The sequence below is a fragment of the Anolis carolinensis genome, unplaced genomic scaffold (genome assembly GCF_035594765.1).
Source record: "Anolis carolinensis isolate JA03-04 unplaced genomic scaffold, rAnoCar3.1.pri scaffold_9, whole genome shotgun sequence".
In the NCBI taxonomy this organism is placed as follows: Eukaryota; Metazoa; Chordata; class Lepidosauria; order Squamata; family Dactyloidae; genus Anolis; species Anolis carolinensis.
This window is the reverse complement of record NW_026943820.1, coordinates 2,455,193-2,478,124: the sequence shown is the minus strand read 5'-3', so window position 1 is coordinate 2,478,124 and position 22,932 is coordinate 2,455,193. Positions and strand designations below refer to the sequence as shown.

At 36.9% G+C, this 22,932-nt stretch overlaps 2 protein-coding genes across 2 annotated transcripts in view; one reads left to right on the top strand and one right to left on the bottom strand.

The window, feature by feature from the left end:
* The window catches only part of kiaa0513 (KIAA0513 ortholog), a 47,150-nt gene extending 45,189 nt beyond the window's left edge, over positions 1-1,961 (top strand). Inside the window, exon 13 of the mRNA XM_062961631.1 lies at positions 1,877-1,961. Coding sequence (XP_062817701.1) covers positions 1,877-1,926 — 50 coding nt within the window. The 3' untranslated portion in view covers positions 1,927-1,961. The remainder of the gene's footprint in view (positions 1-1,876) is intronic.
* Positions 1,962-7,923: 5,962 nt separating this feature from the next.
* cibar2 (CBY1 interacting BAR domain containing 2) lies at positions 7,924-20,165 on the bottom strand. Its single transcript, XM_062961659.1, has 9 exons — positions 19,890-20,165; positions 18,339-18,573; positions 17,161-17,229; positions 14,867-14,968; positions 13,520-13,525; positions 12,149-12,253; positions 10,157-10,270; positions 9,944-10,039; positions 7,924-8,128 (listed from the first exon to the last, which is right to left on the bottom strand). Exons 1-9 carry the CDS (start codon positions 19,907-19,909, stop codon positions 7,979-7,981), a joined length of 897 nt encoding a protein of 298 aa, XP_062817729.1. The 5' UTR covers positions 19,910-20,165; the 3' UTR covers positions 7,924-7,978.
* Between the last annotated feature and the right edge of the window lie 2,767 nt (positions 20,166-22,932).

Genomic DNA, 22,932 nt, shown 5'->3' with positions numbered 1-22,932 from the left:
ATGTAATATAATGTGCTATAGCAGGATGTCCCTCCCGCAGAGGCAAAGTTTTTGCAGTTTAATAAACTTTTCCCATGTTTTGATGACAGAACAAAAAATTGTGTTACGCAGTGTAATATGTTATAATAATAATATAATACAATAAACTTTCCTGATATTTTGATGAGTAAATGACATGTCTAACCCAGGAACAAAAATTGTGTAACATAGTGTAATGTGTTAATAATAATAATAATAATAATAATAATAATAATAATAATAATAATAATGCACTAATAATATAATAAACTTTCCTGATATTTTGATGAGTAAATGACATGGATAACCCAGGAACAAAAATTGTGTAACATAATATAATGTGTTAATAATAATAGTAATAATATAATTCACTAATAATATAATAAACTTTCCTGATATTTTGATGAGTAAATGACATGTCTAACCCAGGAACAAAAATTGTGTAACATAGTGTAATGTGTTAATAATAATAATAATAATAATAATAATAATAATAATAATAATAATAATAATAATATAATTCACTAATAATATAATAAACTTTCCTGATGTTTTGATGAGTAAATGACATGTCTAACCCAGGAACAAAAATTGTGTAACATAGTGTAATGTGTTAATAATAATAGTAATAATATAATTCACTAATAATATAATAAACTTTCCTGATGTTTTGATGAGTAAATGACATGTCTAACCCAGGAACAAAAATTGTGTAACATAGTGTAATGTGTTAATAATAATAATAATAATAATAATAATAATAATAATAATAATAATATAATGCACTAATAATATAATAAACTTTCCTGATGTTTTGATGAGTAAATGACATGTCTAACCCAGGAACAAAAATTGTGTAACATAGTGTAATGTGTTAATAATAATAGTAATAATAATAATAATATAATGCAGTAATAATATAATAAACTTTCCCCATGTTTTGATGAATAAATGACATGGATAACCCAGGAACAAAAATTATGTAACATAGTGTAATGTGTTAATAATAATAGTAATAATAATAATATAATGCAGTAATAATATAATAAACTTTCCTGATATTTTGATGAGTAAATGACATGGATAACCCAGGAACAAAAATTGTGTAACATAGTGTAATGTGTTAATAATAATAGTAATAATAATAATAATATAATGCAGTAATAATATAATAAACTTTCCCCATGTTTTGATGAATAAATGACATGGATAACCCAGGAACAAAAATTATGTAACATAGTGTAATGTGTTAATAATAATAATAGTAATAATAATAATAATATAATGCACTAATAATATAATAAACTTTCCTGATGTTTTGATGAGTAAATGACATGTCTAACCCAGGAACAAAAATTGTGTAACATAGTGTAATGTGTTAATAATAATAGTAATAATAATAATAATATAATGCAGTAATAATATAATAAACTTTCCCCATGTTTTGATGAGTAAATGACATGTCTAACCCAGGAACAAAAATTGTGTAACATAGTGTAATGTGTTAATAATAATAGTAATAATAATAATAATATAATGCAGTAATAATATAATAAACTTTCCCCATGTTTTGATGAATAAATGACATGGATAACCCAGGAACAAAAATTGTGTAACATAGTGTAATGTGTTAATAATAATAGTAATAATAATAATATAATGCAGTAATAATATAATAAACTTTCCCCATGTTTTGATGAATAAATGACATGGATAACCCAGGAACAAACATATAGAGTTGCCTAGTCTTTGCAAACACATCAATTCCAATTTTGCAATTCCGAAATGCAATTCCGTTTGCTCCGAAGTGGGGTGTGCACGACAACTCGGTTTCCTTTTGTGTTCTTCTCGTTCCCAGAGCAATTCAAGCTGCTCAGCGACCACATTGAAGAAATGGCTGCCGAATAACGGAACGACGGGGAAAGTTGAGAGAGAAAAAGAAAGAGACGGAGGCAGCTGTGGTTGAAATGCGGCCGCTGACCGACCAGAAGATTGAGACGGGCTTTGACCCGCAGATGATGACGATGATGATGGTGATGACAAAGGCGGAGCTCCTGCCAAACCTGCATGATTGACACCCAACCGTCTTGCGCTGCTCCCCATCGAGGGTGTCCCCGATACCACGTCCCATCATCCACAGCCCCCCCTTCCTTCGGGGCCTTTGGACCGAGCGGACTGGACACGGAAGGGATGCAGAGAAGGACACGGGCCGGGCCGGACCCTCGCGGTGGGAGAGGAAGGGGCCCCCCCGCCTCGCCTCCTGAGACCCCCCCCCCCCCCCCCACGAACAGTTTGCGTGTCTGTCTGACTCGGTCTTTTTTTGTCTGGCAAAGTGTCAAAGTAGAATTGTGTACAAAAGGGAGAAACACACACAATCCCTGGAAGAGCCCTTCCAGTCATTTGGAAAACCCTTCCTTCCTTCCTTTCCTTCTTCCTTTTCCTTTCCTTTTCCTTCCTTCCTTCCTTCCTTCCTTCCTTCCTTTCCTTTTCCTTTTCCTTTTCCTTTTCCTTTCCTTTTCCTTTCTTTTCCTTCCTTTCCTTCCTTTCCTTTCCTTTCCTTTCCTTTTCCTTCCTTTTTCCTTTCCTTTTCTTTTCTTTTCCTTCCTTCATTCCTTCCTCTATTCCTTCCTTCTTCCTTTCCTTTCCTTCTTCCTTTCATTTCCTTTCTTCTTCCTTTCCTTTCCTTTTTCTTTCTTTTCCTTCCTTCCTTCCTTCCTTCCTTCCTCTATTCCTTCCGTCTTCCTTTCCTTTCATTTCCTTCTTCCTTTCCTTTCCTTTTCCTTCCTTCCTCCCTCCCTCTATTCCTTCCTTCTTTTCTTCCTTCCTTCTTTATTTCTGTCTCTATCCTTTCCTTCTTTCCTTTCTTCTCTCCCTTCCTTCTTTTACCCTCCTTCCACTTTTTCCTTCCTTTTCTTCTTCCCTCTCTTCTTTCCTTCCTCTATTCCTTCTTTCTTCTCTATCCATTCTTTCCCACCCTTTCTCTCACTCACCCCCTTCTTTTTCTTTCATCCTTCTGCTCTTTCCTCCCTCCCTTCCTTCCTTCCTTCCTTCCTTCCTTCCTTCCTTCCTTCCTTCCTTCCTTCCTTCCTTTCTTTCTTTCTTTCTTTCTTTCTTTCTTTCTTTCTTTCTTTCTTTCTTTCTTTCTTCTCCATCAATACTTTCCCAATTTCTCTTTCCCCCCTCTCACTCCTTTCCTTCCTTCCTTCCTTCCTTCCTTCCTTCCTTCCTTCCTTCCTTCCTTCCTTCCTTCCTTCCTTCCTTCCTTTTTTCTTTCTTCATCCTTTTCCCTCCCTCCGTTCCTTTCTGTTTCTATCCTTTCTTCCCTCCCTTCATGACCCTTTCTTCTCCTTTTTTCCTCTCCTTCCTATTTTCTTTCACTCTCCCTCTCTTTCTTCCTTTCCCTCCTCCCTCCTTTCTCTTCCTTCCGCTTCTTCCTTCCTCCTTTTCCTACTTCCCTCCTTCCTTTCTTCCCTTTCACATCCTCTTCCCTCCTTCCTCTTCTTCCTTCTTCTTTTTCTTTCTTCCTTTCCATTCTTCCCTCCCTTCTTCCTTTCTTTTTTCATTTTTCCTTCTCTCTTCCTTCTCTTCCTATCTTCCTTCCTCTTCTTTTTCCTTCTTCCTTTCTCTCCCTCCTTCCTTCCTTTCCTTTCCTTTCTTTCTTCTTTTTCAGTGGAGCAAACAAGACAGGTTTGCTTTGCTTTTGCATTTGTTTCTGCAAGCGATTGCAACTCAGTGAAATTTGCAAGGAGAGTGAAGTTTGCCAAGAAGCCGGCCGTGGCCGTTTTAATTCCGAGGGAGTTTTTGTTCCAGTTCTGTATATAAATAAAGTCTCGTCGGTCTCCGAGCTTTTGTTGGCTTCTCCGCCTGAGAAGATTATTCCTTGCCATCTGTCACTCTCCATCTTTGCAAACATTTGATCCTTCTTTGCATGAAACTGTCCGGTGCGCCTTTGTTCTTTTTTATATATTTCTCTGTATTTCCGGATAATTTGGCATTGAGCCTTGAGAAGCTTGTGACTCCTAGCCAAACTTTAGGAAAATTTAGATCTTTTTTCCTGGACTGCAACTCCCATAATCCCCTCCACGCACATTGTAATGTTATCCATTTATTCCAATATTTTGGATATTATTATTTCCTTTAATTGTGTTATATCATCATATAATAATAATATTATATTATTAAAATTTTGGCTTTTTTCTGGACTGCAACTCCCATAATCCCCTCCACGCACATTGTAATGTTATCCATTTATTCCAATATTTTGGATATTATTATTTCCTTTAATTGTGTTATATCGTCATATAATAATAATATTATATTATTAAAATTTGGGCTTTTTTCTGGACTGCAACTCCCATAATCCCCTCCACACACATTGTAATATTATCCATTTATTCCAATATTTTGGATATTAGTTTCCTTTAATTGTATTATATAATTTATTATTATTTATTATTATTATATTATAATGAAAATTTAGGTTTTTTTCTGGACTGCAACTCCCACAATTCCCCCCTCCACATTGCAATATTATTCCTTTAGCCTACTATTTTGGATATTGTTATTATTTCCTTTAATAATGTTATATTGTTATATAACATATTATTATTATTATTATTATTATTATTATTATTGTATTATGATGAAAATTTAGGGTTTTTTTCTGGACTGCAACTCCCATAATTCTCCCCCCTCCACATTGTAATATTATCCATTCATTCCAATATTTTTGGATATTTTTATTATTTCCTTTAATAGTGTTACATCATTCTATAATATAATAATAATAACAATAACAATAATATAATGAAAATTTAGATTTTTTTCTGGACTGCAACTCCCACAATCCCCCTTCCATGTTTTAATATTATCCATTTATTCCAATATTTTGGATATTTTTATTATTTTCTTTAATAGTGTTATATCATTCTATAATAATAATAATAATAATAATAATAATAATAATAATAATAACAATTATATAATGAAGATTTAGATTTTTTCTGGACTGCAACTCCCACTACCCCCCCTACTCCACATTGTAATTTTATCCATTTATTCCAATATTTTTGGATATTGTTATTTCCTTTAATAGTGTTAAATCATTCTATAATAATAATAATAATAATAATGTATTATTATTATTAGTATTAGCATTATTACTGAGTGAGATCTCTTAAAAATAGGAACTCTTTTAAAAAATAGGGCTAACTTAGCAGACTATTCCTGTATATTTTGCAATTCTAATTCCAGGGGAACAGAAACATCTTTTGCTTGTTAGAAGGAATAAAAATCCCACCAAGAAATATTGCAAATTCCTGCAAACTTTCATTCTCATCCTGCATTTCCTGTCCTGTCCATTAGAGGGCACCAGAGGGACATAACTAGAAATATAGTAAATTCCTATTATTATTATTATTATTATTATTATTATTATTATTATTATTATTATTTTCACCATAATTATTAATATCCCGCCTTCCTCTCCAAAATGAGGCCATTGTTTCCATGATCCTGGGTTGCATTTATTTCCGATGGGAGCCAAGCTTTGAAACTCAAACTGAATATTATCTTTTATTTGCAAGATATTATGTTCCCATGGCTGAATTATTTTGCAAATCTATAACTTCCAAATTTTCCTCTCCTTTGTATGATCTCTGTCCCTGCTTTTTCCTAAATGAAGCTTAAATCTTCCTCTTGACACTAGAAATAACTTCACCTTCAATACTCTGCAGTTTTGTTGTTGTTGTTGTTGTTGTTGCAGAACCAAACCTTTCAGTATAGAACTCTGGAATTCCATAGAATTTTTATATACATATATATTATACCATATAGGATCTATTTGGGTGTGCTGAGTGAGATTGTGCGATGAATGATGTATTGTGCCAAGGCAATGTGATTGGCATCCTTTGTGGTTTTTAACTCATGTATAGAAAGTGTTATCAAGTCCTGGGTATTAATGTTTGGTAAAGTTCAATAAAAATTCCTTTCATTCTTTTCTCTGTCTGTATTTCCCTTCCTTTTCTTTCCTTCCTTCCTTCATACTTTCTTTTTCCCCTATTTTTCCTTCCTCCTTTTTTTCTTCCTTCCTTCCTTCCTTCCTTCATCTTTTCTTTTGTTTTTTTCATCTTTCTTTTCCTACTTTCCTTCCTTCCTTCCTTCCTTCCTTCCTTCCTTCCTTCCTCCATTTTTCATTCCTTACTTCGTCCTTCTTTTTCTTTCCCTTCTTTCTTTTTCTTCTTTCTTTCCTTCCTCCCTTTTTTATTTTCCGTCCTTGCTTCTTTCTTCCTTATTTCCTCCTTTCTTTTTCCTTTTCCTTTTCCTTTTTTCCTTCCTTTCATCCTTTCTTTTCCTTCTTTCTTCCCTGCCTCCTTTCTCCTTCCTTTCTTTTTCTTCCTTCTTTCCTTCCTTCATTTTTTCTTTTCCTTCCTTTCTTCTCTTCCTTTCTTCTTTCTTTCCTTCCTTTTTCTATTCCTTTTTTTCCATCCTTTCTTTTCCTTCCTTTTCCCTCCCTCCTCTTTTCCTCCTTCCTTCCTTTCTTTTTCTTTCCTTCCTTCCTCAATTTTTTTTCTTTTCTTTTCTTTCTTTCGTCCTTCCTTCCTTCCTTCCTCAATTTCTTTCGTTCTTCCTCCCTTCCTTCCTTCCTTTCTTTTTCTTCTTTCCCTCCTTCCTCAATTTTTTCTTTTCTTTTCTTTCTTTCGTTCTTCCTTCCTTTCTTTTTCTTCTTTCCTTCCTTCCTCAATTTTTTCTTTTCTTTTCTTCCTTCCTTCCTTCCTCCCTTCCTTCCTTCCTTTCTTTTTCTTCTTTCCCTCCTTCCTCAATTTTTTCTTTTCTTTTCTTTCTTTCGTTCTTCCTTCCTTTCTTTTTCTTCTTTCCTTCCTTCCTCAATTTTTTCTTTTCTTTTCTTTTCTTTCTTTCGTCCTTTCTTCCTTCCTTCCTTCCTTTCTTTTTCTTTCCTTCCTTCCTCAATTTTTTCTTTTCTTTTCTTTCTTTCGTCCTTCCTTCTTTCCTTCCTCAATTTCTTTCGTTCTTCCTCCCTTCCTTCCTTCCTTTCTTTTTCTTCTTTCCCTCCTTCCTCAATTTTTTCTTTTCTTTTCTTTCTTTCGTTCTTCCTTCCTTTCTTTTTCTTCTTTCCTTCCTTCCTCAATTTTTTCTTTTCTTCCTTCCTTCCTTCCTCCCTTCCTTCCTTCCTTCCTTTCTTTTTCTTCTTTCCCTCCTTCCTCAATTTTTTCTTTTCTTTTCTTTCTTTCGTTCTTCCTTCCTTTCTTTTTCTTCTTTCCTTCCTTCCTCAATTTTTTCTTTTCTTTTCTTTTCTTTCTTTCGTCCTTTCTTCCTTCCTTCCTTCCTTTCTTTTTCTTTCCTTCCTTCCTCAATTTTTTCTTTTCTTTTCTTTCTTTCGTCCTTCCTTCTTTCCTTCCTCAATTTCTTTCGTTCTTCCTCCCTTCCTTCCTTCCTTTCTTTTTCTTCTTTCCCTCCTTCCTCAATTTTTTCTTTTCTTTTCTTTTCTTTTCTTTCTTTCGTTCTTCCTTCCTTCCTTTCTTTTTCTTCTTTCCTTCCTTCCTCAATTTTTTCTTTTCTTCCTTCCTTCCTTCCTTCCTTCCTTCCTTCCTTCCTTCCTTCCTTCCTTCCTTCCTTTCTTTTTCTTCTTTCCTTCCTTCCTCAATTTTTTCTTTTCTTTTCTTCCTTCCTTCCTTCCTTCCTTTCTTTTTCTTCTTTCCTTCCTTCCTCAATTTTTTCTTCTTTTCTTTTCTTTTCTTTTCTTTCTTTCTTTCTTTCCTTTCTTTCTTTCTTTTTCTTCTTTCCTTCCTTCCTCAATTTTTTCTTTCTTTTTCTTCCTTCCTTTTTCCCTTTTCCTCCCTCCCTTTCTTCCTTTCTTTCTCAGCACTGATTCTTGTCTCATTATCATTATTTTAATTTTTTTATTATGATGTGTTTGGGGTTGAATTCAAGGCACTGTCCGTCACGGGTTCCTGCCAATCACTTGCCGAACGGGAGGGTATTTGATGTGGGTTAAGTCTTGCGTCTGGCTCCCATCCGACTCTTCTTCCTCTTCTTCTTCTTCTTCGTCGCTTTCCACCAAAGTCAACTTCTGAAGGACACTTTGCACGCTCTAAGATAGGAAATATCCATTTATTCAATACGTTTGGACTTGGGTCTGGTTTGTCTACATTCACGACAAAATTATTGGTATTGCATTCAGATCTTATAGGAACCAACAAGCCGGGAAGGATCCTATTGCGCAATACCATTATAGCACTTTTATTTCCATGACAACAATATGCAGAAAAGCACTGTGAATTTTCTGCCGGATTCTTGAAATCCAAGAAGTTAAATTAGAATAATAATAACAGCAACAATAATAATTCAACTACGTTGCCAGGGCAGTTAAAGTGGAATATTAATAATAATAATACATTTTAATAATAGTAATAATAATTCAACCAAGTTGCCATGGTTAAGGTGGAATTATTATTATTATTATTAATCAGTATTTTGCCATGGCAGAAATAATAATAATTATTATTATTATTATTATTATTATTCCACCTTAACTGCCATGGCAACATGGTCAAATTATTATTATTATTATTATTATTATTATTATTATTATTATTATTATATTTTATGGCACAGCAAACAAGATAGATATGCTGGATTTCATATCACAAAATCACAAGTCGGAACACTTCCCAAGTATCTAGGACTGTGTGATGTATTATTATTATTATTATTATTATTATTATTTCTGCCATGGCAAAACACTTGTTTAATAATAATTATTATTCAACCATGTTGCCATGGCAGTTAAGGTGGAATTATTATTATTAATATTATTATTATTAAACAGTATTTGCCATGGCAGAAATAATAATAATAATAATTCCACCTTAAATGCCATGGCAACATGGTTGAATAATATTATTATTGTTATTATTTCTGCCATGGCAAAACACTTGTTTAATAATTATTATTATTCAACCATGTTGCCATGGCAGTTAAGGTGGAATTATTATTATTATTATTATTAAACAGTATTTTGCCATGGCAGAAACAACAATAATAATTCCACCTTAACTGCCATGGCAACATGGTTGAATAATAATAATAATTGTTATTATTTCTGCCATGGCAAAACACTGTTTAATAATAATAATTCAACCATGTTGCCATGGCAGTTAAGGTGGAATTATTATTAATATTATTATTAAACAGTATTTGCCATGGCAGAAATAATAATAATAATTCAACCATGTTGCCATGGCAGTTAAGGTGGAATTATTATTAATATTATTATTAAACAGTATTTGCCATGGCAGAAATAATAATAATAATTCCACCTTAAATGCCATGGCAACATGGTTTAATAATAATAATAATAATTTCAACCATGTTGCCATGGCAGTTAAGGTGGAATTATTATTATTATTAAACAGTATTTGCCATGGCCGAAATAATAATAATTCCACCTTAAATGCCATGGCAATATGGTTGAATAATAATAATTCAACCATATTGCCATAGCAGTTAAATTATTATTATTATTATTATTAAATAGTATTTTGCCATGGCAGACATGTAATAATAATAAATTATTATTTTACTGACACACAAAAAGGAGTATAACACAGCAAAAGCAGAACCTGAAAAGGGTCCCTGTCCCTTTAAGGCCTGCAATGGCTGCTGCTCCTGCAGGTGTGCAAAGGGGGCGGGGCCACACCTGGCCAGGTTCCCACAGGTCTGTGGCCATTGCAAGGCCTGCTTCTCCTCAGAAAATCAATGCAACATGCATCAAACATGGGAATTCCCACCTCAAATGCACAGGTTTGGAACCAATGCAAAAACAGTGGCGCTAAACTGCATTAATTTTGCAGTGTAGATGCACCTGTTGTTCTCTTCCATGTGCAATTAAAGCCGGTTGCAATACCTGTGGGCCTGTAGACCAGGAGACAGTGGATGATGGGTTTGTTGGCTTTGCAACCGGCAAAGTTCCCGAAACGGTGTTGGTTTTTGCTCGGAAATCCTAAGAAAACAGCAAAGGAAAAATCCAAAAGTTTGGTTAAAATCTTCCTTGAAGACACATAGACAAGTTTGCAAATTTTTTGAAGTCTACAAACTTAAATTTTTTTGCACCAAATACCTGCAAATCCTTCTCCAGATCATACCCTTCAAGGTTTTGGAAGGCATTGGAATAGACTTCCAGAGCTTTGGCGTGGAAAACCATCTCGACGGTGACAAAATCGAGGAAGATCTTCTGTTGAAAATGTGCAACAGGTAGGTCAGTCTTTTGCTTAATTTTTTAAAAATTAATTTCTTCAATTTCCCAGACATATTGCAATTGCTTTGTTGTGCTACCTCTTCATATCCTTCCCTATATCAAATAGCATTATAAAAACACAGCTCCATCCATTCTATTAATTTCACCCATTGCGCATAATTAATTGCAATATATTTACTAATATTTTAATTGCAATATATTTACTGTATATACTCGAGTATAAGCCTAGTTTTTCTTTTTTTAGCACTAAAAAGCCCCCCTCGGCTTATACTCGGGTGAGGATCTTGGTTGGCTTATATTTGGGTCAGCTTATACTCGAGAATATATGGTACATTTATTATTTTTCTCTATTATTATTGGTATTATTACATTTATTATTTTTCTCTATTATTATTGCTACTATTACATTTATTATTTTTCTCTATTATTATTGCTACTATTACATTTATTATTTTTCTCTATTATTATTGCTACTATTACATTTATTATTTTTCTCTATTATTGAGGCTATTACATTTATTTTACTCTATTTTTATTATTTTTATTATTAATACATTTATTATTTCACTTTGATCTTATTATATTTATTATTTTTATTATTATTAATACATTTATTATTTCGCTCTGATCTTATTATTATTATATTTATTATTTTACTCTATTTATTACTGCATGCATTATTTTCCTGTATTTATCATCATCTTTATTATTATTATTATTATTATTGCATGTATTATTTTACTCTATTATTATTAAAAGGATACCTAAGCACATTTACATGGAAGAAGATGAGAATAATGATGTAATCAGAGTTGGACAATCTTATCTTAAATTTGAGCTTTATGTAAATATTCGAAAACTAACGTACCGATGCCTCAATTAATGTAATTTTATTGGTATCTATTTTTATTTCTGAAATTTACCACCCTTGGCTTATACTGGAGTCAATGTTTTCCCAGTTTTTTTGTGGTAAAATTAGGTGCCTCGGCTTATATTCGGGTCAGCTTATACTTGATTATATATGGTAATTTTATTGCTATCTTGGCTTATACTGGAGTCAGTGTTTTCCCAGGTTTTTGTGGTAAAATTAGGTGCCTCGGCTTATATTCGGGTCAGCTTATACTTGAGTATATACGGTAATTTTATTGCTATCTTGGCTTATACTGGAGTCAGTGTTTTCCCAGGTTTTTTTTGTGGTAAAATTAGGTGCCTCGTCTTATTTTTGGGTCGGCTTATACTTGAGTATATATGGTAATTTTATTGCTATCTCGGCTTATACTGGAGTCAACGTTTTCCCAGTTTTTTTGTGGTAAAATTAGGTGCCTCGGCTTTATATTTTTATATTGTTTTAATTGTTTTAATTGGATTTTCATTGCTGTTTTAATTATGTGTAGGCATCGAATTGTTGCCAATTTTGTACGCCACCCTGAGTCCCTTCAGAAGGGAGAAGGGCGGGATATAAATGTTGGAAATAAAATAAATAAATAAATATATTCGGGTTGGCTTATACTTGAGTATATACAGTATATAGATTGATTTCTTTATTATCCAAAACGTACTGCAATTGCTTTGTTATGCTATCTCTTCATGCCTTTCCCAATACCAAATAGCATTATGAAAGCACAGCTCCGTCAATTCTATTAGTTTCACCCATTAATTGTTAATTAATGGGTTAATTAATTGCAATATATTAACTAATTATTATTTGTCCAGCTTGTAGGCTGTTAGAAATTGTGGGAGTTGCGGTCCAAAATACTTGGCCCATGCCTGGTCTGTACTGACCATAGGCAATATATACAAGTCCGCGCATGACGGTTGCATTGACCCGCGCACCGATGGGACGTCTCTTGTTACCTGGATGTCTTTCAGCTTCTGTTTCTGGAACTCGTTGATTGTTTCTTCCAGCTGTTGTGTGCTTCGGTTTGCGTCGACCGAGGCCCGGTACACCTGGGATTCGGCCTGGAAAGTGATATTATTATTTATATCAATTTACTCCAATCTAATGCGCACCTTTATGGGGCTCCATGACCTTTCCACAATCAGAATGCGCCTTAGTGTTTACTCTTTGGAGTGCATGGCTGTAGTTACGAGACGTTGCATAAAGGAAACCATTCCTAACTGACCATCTGCATATACTCTACAGTGGTCATCTTACCCGTCGGTCATCTTTTCCAGAGCGTCTGGGGCAGTTTTGATGCGTCATCTAAATGCACCATTGTCGTCTCATGCTTAGGAGAATACAATCCCTTACCTGTGACTGAAGCCCAGAGTCAAGGGAATTAACTCAAATACAACTTGAAGACACATAACAGAAAAAATTTCTGCTTAAGTTATACGCGAAACAATATGATCTTGCTGGAAATTGCTTCAGAGCCTAATAAATGCCCACTTGAAAGTTCAGACTAAAACCCAGAGCGGATTCCCTGTCTCTTTGAAATGCAAGTCACGATATCTGTTCGCTGTATAATGCAAGTAAATGCATGTTGTTGGATTTAGGATGTTGCATTCGGCACCTATTTCTGCAAAACAGCCTGCAATCCAAAGCCACTATCCTCTGCACCAAGAGCTAGAGCTGACAGGCGGGAGCTCACTCCCATCTCCCGGATTCGAACCGCCAACTTTCAGGAGGCCTGGATGTGTAACCATCCTGTTGGGAGGCTTCTGTCATGTCCCCACAAGCTAGAGCTGACAGGCGGGAGCTCACCCCTGTCTCCCGGATACGAACCAGCAACCTTCGTCAAGTCAGCAGCAACCTAACCTTCAGGTCAGCAGTCCAGCTGGCACAAGGGTTTAACCTATTGCGCCACCATGGCTCCTTGTTCCTGGATTATAGAAATAGCATTTCCTAATAGGTTCCATCATAAAAACACAGGAAACATTAAACAATATTTTTAAAATTCCCAGTTAAAAACCATTAAAACATATTCAAAGTTGTAATGGTTTTAGGACATTTTTGACCCTATTTGGATCAAAATAAAGTATTTGTTGCTGTCCTTATATCGTGTTTACTTGAGTCTCATGTGCTGTGGAATCTAATGTGCACCCCAATTTGCAAAACTGTGAAAACAAACAAAACTATTTTCAGCTGTCTTAATACTGTATTTACTTGGGTCTCATGCACCACCAAATCTAATGCACATCTCCTTTTCCAAAACCCTGAAACCAAGAAAAGGCATTTTATACAGTTGTTTATATTGTTATATACTGTTGTTATAGAGTTTTTACTTGAGTCTCATGCGCTATCAAATCTAATGTGCACCCCTGTTTCCATATACAGTAGAGTCTCGCTTATCCAACATAAACGGGCCGGCAGAACGTTGGATAAGCGAATATGTTGGATAATAAGGAGGGATTTAAGGAAAAGCCTATTAAACATCAAATTAGGTTATGATTTTACAAATTAAGCACCAAAACATCATGTTATACAACAAATTTGACAGAAAAAGTAGTTCAATACGCAGTAATGCTATGTAGTAATTACTGTATTTACGAACTTAGCACCAAAATATCACGATATATTGAAAACATTGACTACAAAAATGCGTTGGATAATCCAGAAGCTTGGATAAGCGAGTCTTGGATAAGTGAGACTTTAGTGTGTGTGTGTGTATATATACAGTAGAGTCTCGCTTATCCAACATTCTGGATTATCCAACGCATTTTTGTAGTCAATGTTTTCAATACATCGTGATATTTTGATGCTAAATTCGTAAATACAGTAATTACTACATAGCATTACTGCGTATTGAACTATGTTTTCTGTCAAATCTATTGTATAACATGATGTTTTGGTGCTTAATTTGTAAAATCATAACCTAATTTGATGTTTAATAGGCTTTTCCTTAATCCCTCCTTATTATCCAACATATTCGCTCATCCAATGTTTTGCTGGCCCGTTTATGTTGGATAAGTGAGACTCTATTGTGTGTGTGTGTGTGTGTGTGTGTATATATATATATATATATATATAATCTCTTGATTTTTGAACCTTTGAAGGATCAAAAATGTTGATTCTTCCTTTCTTGGGCCCCTTGTACACTGCCATATAATCCGGTTTATCAAAGCAGGTAATGCACATTATATGCTTTGAACTGGATTATAGGATACATAATCAAGTTCAAAGCACTTATTTGGACTTTATACGGCGGTGCTTTTGCGACGGGGCCTTGGGAGCCTTCCTTCCTAATCCTGGATGATAAAAAGGAACGCTAAGGCTTGTTGATAGCAAAGCCTGTTCGGGTCTCGGATATATTCCGGTGTGACGAAGCCATGCTTGCGGCTTAAACTGTTTTTGTTCCATGCGAGTTCCATGCTCGCTCTCCGGAGAGCCATCTCTGCGGCTCTCACCTTATTCGGGGAGACGGGTGTTTCCTCCTCCGCCACGGTCTGTTTCCAATTGCTTTCATTGGGTTTCCCCTTTCGCTCGGGAGGAAACCTCGCCGTAACCCAAGACTCCCTCGGAGGAGGCTCGTAAGTTTGCCTTCCTGTTCGGGAAAAGCTTCGAGGAGCCCGCCGCCCATGTGCAGGCCAAAGCGGGGAAAGGTTGCGCCATGCGCGCCTTGGCAAGGATACAATCATGTGCCGGTCGGAGGGAGACTTCTGCCGGATCTTCTCCAGCTTCTCCAGCTGCTTGATTTCGTTGTTCCGAGCGCGGTTGAACTTCTTGAGCTCGGCCTGTGGAAGGGACACAAAGGCCGGGAAATGCCACTGGACATCACTGCGGTCACTTATGGCGAAACCCTCCATAGACAGGGACCGACTTGGCCTGAAAATATGGAAGCTGGGCACAAATGCTACTGGACCTCACTGCTATCCTTATAACGTATTTACTTGAGTGTTATGTGCCATCAAATCTAATGCGCACCTCCATTTCTAAAACCCTGAGACCAAAAAGTATATGCTGCTGTCCTTATACCGTATTTACTTGAGTGTTATGTGCCATCAAATCTAATGCACACCTCCATTTCTAAAACCCTGAGACCAAAAAGTATATGCTGCTGGCCTTATACCATATTTACTTGAGTCTTATGTGCCATCAAATCTAATGCGCACCTCCATTTCCAAAATCCTGAGACCAAAAAGTATATGCTTCTGTCCTTCTACCGTATTTACTTGAGTCTCATGCACCATCGAATCTAATGCGCATCTCCATTTCTAAAACCCTGAGACCAAAAAGTATATGCTGCTGTCCTTATACCGTATTTGCTTGAGACTTATGTGCCATCAAATCTAATGCGCACCTCCATTTCCAAAATCCTGAGACCAAAAAGTATATGCTTCTGTCCTTATACCGTATTTACTTGAGTCTCATGCACCATCGAATCTAATGCGCATCTCCATTTCTAAAACCCTGAGACCAAAAAGTATATGCTTCTGTCCTTATACCGTATTTACTTGAGTCTCATGCACCATCGAATCTAATGCACATCTCCATTTCTAAAACCCTGAGACCAAAAAGTATATGCTTCTGTCCTTATACCGTATTTACTTGAGTCTCATGCACCATCGAATCTAATGCGCATCTCCATTTCTAAAACCCTGAGACCAAAAAGTATATGCTTCTGTCCTTATACCGTATTTACTTGAGTCTCATGCACCATCGAATCTAATGCACATCTCCATTTCTAAAACCCTGAGACCAAAAAGTATATGCTGCTGTCCTTATACCGTATTTACTTGAGTCTTATGTGCCATCAAATCTTATGCGCACCTCCATTTCCAAAATCCTGAGACCAAAAAGTATATGCTTCTGTCCTTATACCGTATTTACTTGAGTCTCATGCACCATCGAATCTAATGCGCATCTCCATTTCTAAAACCCTGAGACCAAAAAGTATATGCTTCTGTCCTTATACCGTATTTACTTGAGTCTCATGCACCATCGAATCTAATGCACATCTCCATTTCTAAAACCCTGAGACCAAAAAGTATATGCTGCTGTCCTTATACCGTATTTACTTGAGTCTTATGTGCCATCAAATCTTATGCGCACCTCCATTTCCAAAATCCTGAGACCAAAAAGTATATGCTTCTGTCCTTATACCGTATTTACTTGAGTCTCATGCACCATCGAATCTAATGCGCATCTCCATTTCTAAAACCCTGAGACCAAAAAGTATATGCTTCTGTCCTTATACCGTATTTACTTGAGTCTCATGCACCATCGAATCTAATGCACATCTCCATTTCTAAAACCCTGAGACCAAAAAGTATATGCTGCTGTCCTTATACTGTATTTGCTTGAGACTTATGTGCCATCAAATCTAATGCGCATCTCCATTTCCAAAATCCTGAGACCAAAAAGTATATGCTGCTGTCCTTATACCGTATTTACTTGAGTCTCATGTGCCATCGAGTCTAATGCGCACTCCTGTTTCCAAAACCCTGAAACTAAAAAAGATGTGCTGCTGTTCTTATACCATATTTACTTGAGTCTCATGCACCATCAAATCTAACACGCACCCCAGTTTGCAAAACCCTGAAACCAAACAAAAGTATTAGCTGCTGGCCTTATACTGTATTTACTTGAGTTTCATGTGCCATCGAGTCTAATGCGCACCCCTGTTTCCAAAACCCTGAAACTAAAAAGATGTGCTGCTGTTCTTATACCATATTTACTTGAGTTTCATGCGCCATCGAGTCTAATGCACACCCCAGTTTGCAAAACCCTGAAACGAATAAAGATGTGCTGCTGTTCTTATACCGTATTTACTTGAGTCTTATGCGCCATCGAGTCTAATGCGCACCCCAGTTTGCAAAACCCTGAAACCAAACAGAAGTATTTGCTGCTGTCCTTATACCGTATTTACTTGAGTCTACAAGCTTTGCTTGAGGTTGGCTCTGAAATGAGTATAATTGCATCATACCCTGGTTTGCTTGATGAGCACCCCATAGACTTTCAGTGGTTCAACAACCTTCATCTCCAGTCTCTCCACCTAAAGAAAAGCATAAAGCACATGGTGACACCATGGACACGTTCAGATGCATTGCAAACAGCACTGCGGATTCAGTGAAAACTCCTTCAATCGTCTGCTTCCACCACAAATTGTGCTGGAGGATCGTGTACATTTCCAGAGAGTTTGCCTTTCTGGCAATTTTCTAGGTCCTTTAGGTCTAAAACAGGTACATAAAACAGGTATTAAAACCAAACATTTTCCGAAAAAAACTGCTTTTGCAAGGCAATGATAGTAAATATAATAATTTTCCCATTTTTATGAAGTACAGCTGAAGCATTTTCCACAGATTTCGCTGTAAACCAGGCATGGGCAAACTTAGGCCCTCCAGGTGTTTTAATAATAGTCAATACAATAATAGTAAATATAATAATAGTAACTATAGTAATAGTAAATATAATAATAGTAAATATAATAATTTTCCCATTTTTATGAAGTACAGCTGAAGCATTTTCTGCAGAGTTCACTGTAAACCAGGCATGGGTAAACTTTGGCCCTCCAGGTGTTTTAATAATAATCAATACAATAATAGTAAATATAATAATAGTAAGTATAGTAATAGTAAATATAATAATAGTAAATATAATAATTTCCCCATTTTTATGAAGTATAGCTGAAGCATTTTCCGCAGAGTTCACTTAAACCAGGCATGGGCAAACTTTGGCCCTCCAGGTGTTTTAATAATAGTAAATATTATAATAGTAAATATATAATAATAGTAAATATAGTAATAGTAAATATAATAATAGTAAATATAATAATTTCCCCATTTTTATGAAGTATAGCTGAAGCATTTTCCGCAGAGTTCACTTAAACCAGGCATGGGCAAACTTCGGCCCTCCAGGTGTTTTAATAATAGTAAATATAATAATACTAAATATATAATAATAGTAAATATAGTAATAGTAAATATAATAATAGTAAATATAATAATTTTCCCATTTTTATGAAGTACAGCTGAAGCATTTTCCACAGAGTTCACTGTAAACCAGGCATGGGCAAACTTAGTTCCTCCAAGTGTTTTAATAATAGTAAATCTAATAATAGTGACTATAATAATAGTAAATATAATAGCCAGACCCTCCCTTGACCTCTGCTTGCCGGTAGTCCTGCACTTTGGCCAGGTCCTCGGCAAAGGCCTTGGCGGTTGTCCTCAGCTCGGGGTTTTCGGTGTTTGCGAAGTCGATGAGCTGCTTGACCAGCAGGTCTGCCTTGTCGCGCAGCTTGGCCGTCTTGCGGACGTAAGCGGCCATCAGGGTGCAGAACTTGCCAAAGTATTGCTCCGCGTTGGAGACAGTCTTCTCCATGACCTTCACTTGCGTATCTCTGCGGGAGGGATAAAACACATACGTGTTGTACGTATTTCAAAATAATCCTGTCCCTCCATTCTGGCGTTTTGCCCACATCTATGGCAGGCATCCTCAGTGGTTGTGAGATATGTTGGAAACTAGGCAGGTGAGGTTTATATATCTGTGGAAGGTCCTAGTAAGGAAAATGTTTACGAGGAATACAATGGTACGAGGGTTATCCAGAAAGTAGATTTCGTTTTGGAATTAAAAATGAACTAAGTCTAGGAGAAAACATTTACCATATGCAGTTGAAAGCCACACCCAAATACCACTTCTCAACAGAGTCGCCATTCAAATCTAGGCACTTATCATAGCAATGAATGAGCTTGGCAACTCCTTCCCCACAAACCTCTGCCATTTGCGTCCTCAAAAAACATAGGAGAAAACATTTACCATATGCAGTTGAAAGCCACACCCAAATACCACTTCTCAACATAGTCACCATTCAAATCTAGGCACTTATCATAGTGAGGAATGAGCTTGGCAACTCCTTCCCCACAAAACTCTGCCGCTTGCGTCCTCAACCAGCCAGTCACCCCTTTCTGCAGCTGCGCATCATCGCCAAAACGGTTCGTTGAGGACGCAAGCGGCAGAGTTTTGTGGGGAAGGAGTTGCCCGCCAACATAGTCGCCATTCAAATCTATGCACTTATCACAGCAATGAATGAGCTTGGCAACTCCTTGCCCACAAAACTCTGCCGCTTGCGTCCTCAACCAGCCAGTCACCCCTTCCCCCAGTTGCGCATTGTTGCCAAAATGCTGCATTGAGGACGCAAGCGGCAGAGTTTTGTGGGGAAGGAGTTGCCCGCCAACATAGTCGCCATTCAAATCTAGGCACTTATCATAGCGATGAATTAGCTTGGCAACTCCTTCCCCACAAAACTCTGCCGCTTGCTGCGGGAAGGGGTGACCAGCTGGTTGAGGGCGCAATTCATCACTATGATAAGTGCCTAGATTTGAATGGCGACTATGTTGAGAAGTGTATTTGAGTGTGGCTTTCAACTGCATATAGTAAATGTTTTCTCCTAGACTTTGTTCATTTTTAATTCTACTTTCTGGATAACCCTCATACATTCAAAGTATTCCTTTTGCTATCGACTTAGGGCAAGCTTATGAAAGAGAGAGAGGCCCAAATATTCCAAGCGCCAGGTCCCGACCAATATTGGATGCTAAGCAGGGTCAGCCCTGGTTAGGACTTGGATAGGAGACTAAGAAATTCCTAAGTGCAATGTCAACTGGAAGACGTCCACATTGGGCTCCTTCTCCCCCACCACCTTGCTTTTTTCCTCCTCACCTGGAGAGGATGACGTTCATCTTCGCAGGTGACCTGGAGAACGTTTTCCAGCCGTAACAGAGAAACAGATCTACGTCCAGATTGAAGGTGCAGCTCTACCTGAACTCCTTTCCAAGCCTTGTTGGTATGGCAACCCCCCAACAGACCAGAAAGACCTGGGACTGGTTTGTTTCCAAGGGGAACTGTCTCTTGGAGACAGACAGGTAATGCCTGGAGTCCAGCCCAAAGGTCTTGTGTCTGCACTCTCTTTCCATTTCATTGTCGTTTGCTGCTCTTTCAGCATCTTTGCTTAAAAATATAATATGGTTCTGGGGAGAAAGGAATCATTGCATCAGATTTCCTTGCAGAATTGTTTTGATTTTATTGCAGATATGCATGGAAGTCCATTAGCTCCTGTCCATCACCAGGACACCATCCTTTAATGCAGGGGTCCTCAAACTTTTTAAGCCGAGGGCCGGTCCACAATCCTTCAGACTGTTGAGGGGCCGGATTATCATTTGAAAAAGAAATAAAAACAAATTCCGATGCACACTACACATGTCTTATTTGCAGTGCAAAAACAACAACAAGAACAATGAAAGAACAATACAATATTTAAAAATAAAAACAATTTTAACCACATACATTGATCAGGATTTCAATGGGAAGTGTGCTCCTGCTTCTGGCCAATGAGATAGTCAAGTTAGTTAGGGTTGTTGTTGTTGTTGTTGTTGTTGTTGTTGTGTGCCTTCAAGTCATTTCAGACTTTGGGTGAGCCTAAGTCTAAAATTTATTTATTTATGTATTTATTTATTATTTACTACATTTATTTACTACATTTGTATCACACTCTTCTGACCCCAAAGGGGACTCAGAGTGGCTTACAAATTATATGTACATACAATATATTATATTATTAGCATAGCACAATATTAGCATTATATATTACTATATTGAACTATACCACAATACTGTAATATTATTAGTAATATTATAAGTAATATAGAATATATAATTAATATTATTATATGGTAGTATTATTAGTGTTATATTGTATTACATTATAATATTATTATCAATATTATTTGTATATACAATATATTATATTATAAAACTGAGGGCGGGGGCCAGGTCAATGACCTCGGAGGGCCGCATCCGGCCCCCGGGCCTTAGTTTGGGGACCCCTGCTTTAATGGAATGGAGTATTGCTATCCTTACACCCGTTCACATTCACTCCAGTCATTTGTGAGATGTATTTGAGGAGTGTTATTCAGATTTAAGGGGAGTGTAATGGATATATATGTGTGTGTGTATATATGCATGTGTCTATATATACAATGGAGCCCCGATGGCGAAGTGCGTTAAAGCACCTTGCAGACCGAATGGTCCCAGGTTCAAATCCCGGGAGCGGAGTGAGCTCCTGCTGTTAGCTCCAGTTTCTGCCAACCTAGCCGTTCGAAAACATGCCAATGTGAGGTACCGCTCCGGCGGGAAGGTAACGGCGCTCCATGCAGTCATGCCAATGGCCACATGACCTTGGAGGTGTCTACGGACAACGCCAACTCTTGGGCTTAGAAATGGAGATGAGCACCATCCTCCAAAGTGTGGGTAGATCAATAGGTACTGCTCTGGCGGGAAGGTAATGGCGCTCCATGCAGTCATGCCAATGGCCACATGACCTTGGAGGTGTCTACGGACAACGCCGGCTCTTGGGCTTAGAAATGGAGATGAGCACCATCCTCCAAAGTGTGGGTAGATCAATAGGTACTGCTCTGGCGGGAAGGTAATGGCGCTCCATGCAGTCATGCCAATGGCCACATGACCTTGGAGGTGTCTACGGACAACGCCAACTCTTGGGCTTAGAAATGGAGATGAGCACCATCCTCCAAAGTGTGGGTAGATCAATAGGTACTGCTCTGGCGGGAAGGTAATGGCGCTCCATGCAGTCATGCCAATGGCCACATGACCTTGGAGGTGTCTACGGACAACGCCGGCTCTTCGGCTTAGAAATGGAGATGAGCACCAACCTCCAGAGTCAAGCTTAATGTCAAGGGAAACTTTTACCTTTACCTATATATACAGTATATATGTGTGTGTATGTACGAGTACATGTATATGTGCATATTATATATATGCACACAGTATATATGTAATTATATAGAGAGTGTATGTGTATGTGTGTGTGTGTGTGTGTGTGTGTGTGTGTGTGTGTATATATATATATATATATATATATATATATATATATATATACTAGCAGTGCCCTGCCACGCGTTGCTGTGGCCAATTGGAATTGCAGTGAATAGCCTCGCTGCTTCAAAGCCTGGCCGTTTTCTACTAGGGATGTGTAGTTTGTTTGTAAGAACGTAGAGACGTGGATGAGGGGTTGTGTTGTCAATTTTCTAGGTTGGGGGGCCTTTAGTTTTGTTGTTTTGACCGGTGGAGTGATGCCATTCTCCTTTTATATATATAGATATACACAGTAGATTCTCATTTATCCAAGCTAAATGGGCTGGCAGAAGCTTGGATAAGCGAATATCTTGGATAATAAGGGATTAAGGAAAAGCCTATTAAACATCAAATTACATAATGATTTTACAAATTAAGCACCAAAGCATCATGTTTTACAACAAATTTGACAGAAAAAGCAGTTCAATATGGAGTAATGTTATGTTGTAATTACTGTATTTACGAATTTAGCACCAAAATATCACGATATATTGAAAACATTGACTACAAAAATGGCTTGGATAATCCAGAAACTTGGATAAGCGAATCTTGGATAAGCGAGACTGTACTGTATATGTATATGTAGGAGTATGCAACTACACTTAATGTCAAGGGGAAACCTTTACCTTTACAATGTATGAGTATATGTACAGTATGTATGTGTATATATATACACATACACAGTATATATCGATGTGTATATATACAGTATATATGTGTGTGTATGAATGAGTATACATATGGGTGTATATATATACACATATATACATACATACATACGGTATATATAGGTTTGTATGTATGAGCATATGTGTGGGTGTATATATACACACAC

Coding starts and splice junctions, on each gene's coding strand:
- cibar2 (XM_062961659.1), bottom strand. CDS start 19,909: ATGAACGTCATCCTCTCCAG. Junction 14,969..17,160: donor TGCTCATCAAGCAAACCAGG/GTATGATGCAAT, acceptor TCCCTTCCACAG/GCCGAGCTCAAGAAGTTCAA. Junction 10,271..12,148: donor AGAAGCTGAAAGACATCCAG/GTAACAAGAGAC, acceptor CATTTTCAACAG/AAGATCTTCCTCGATTTTGT.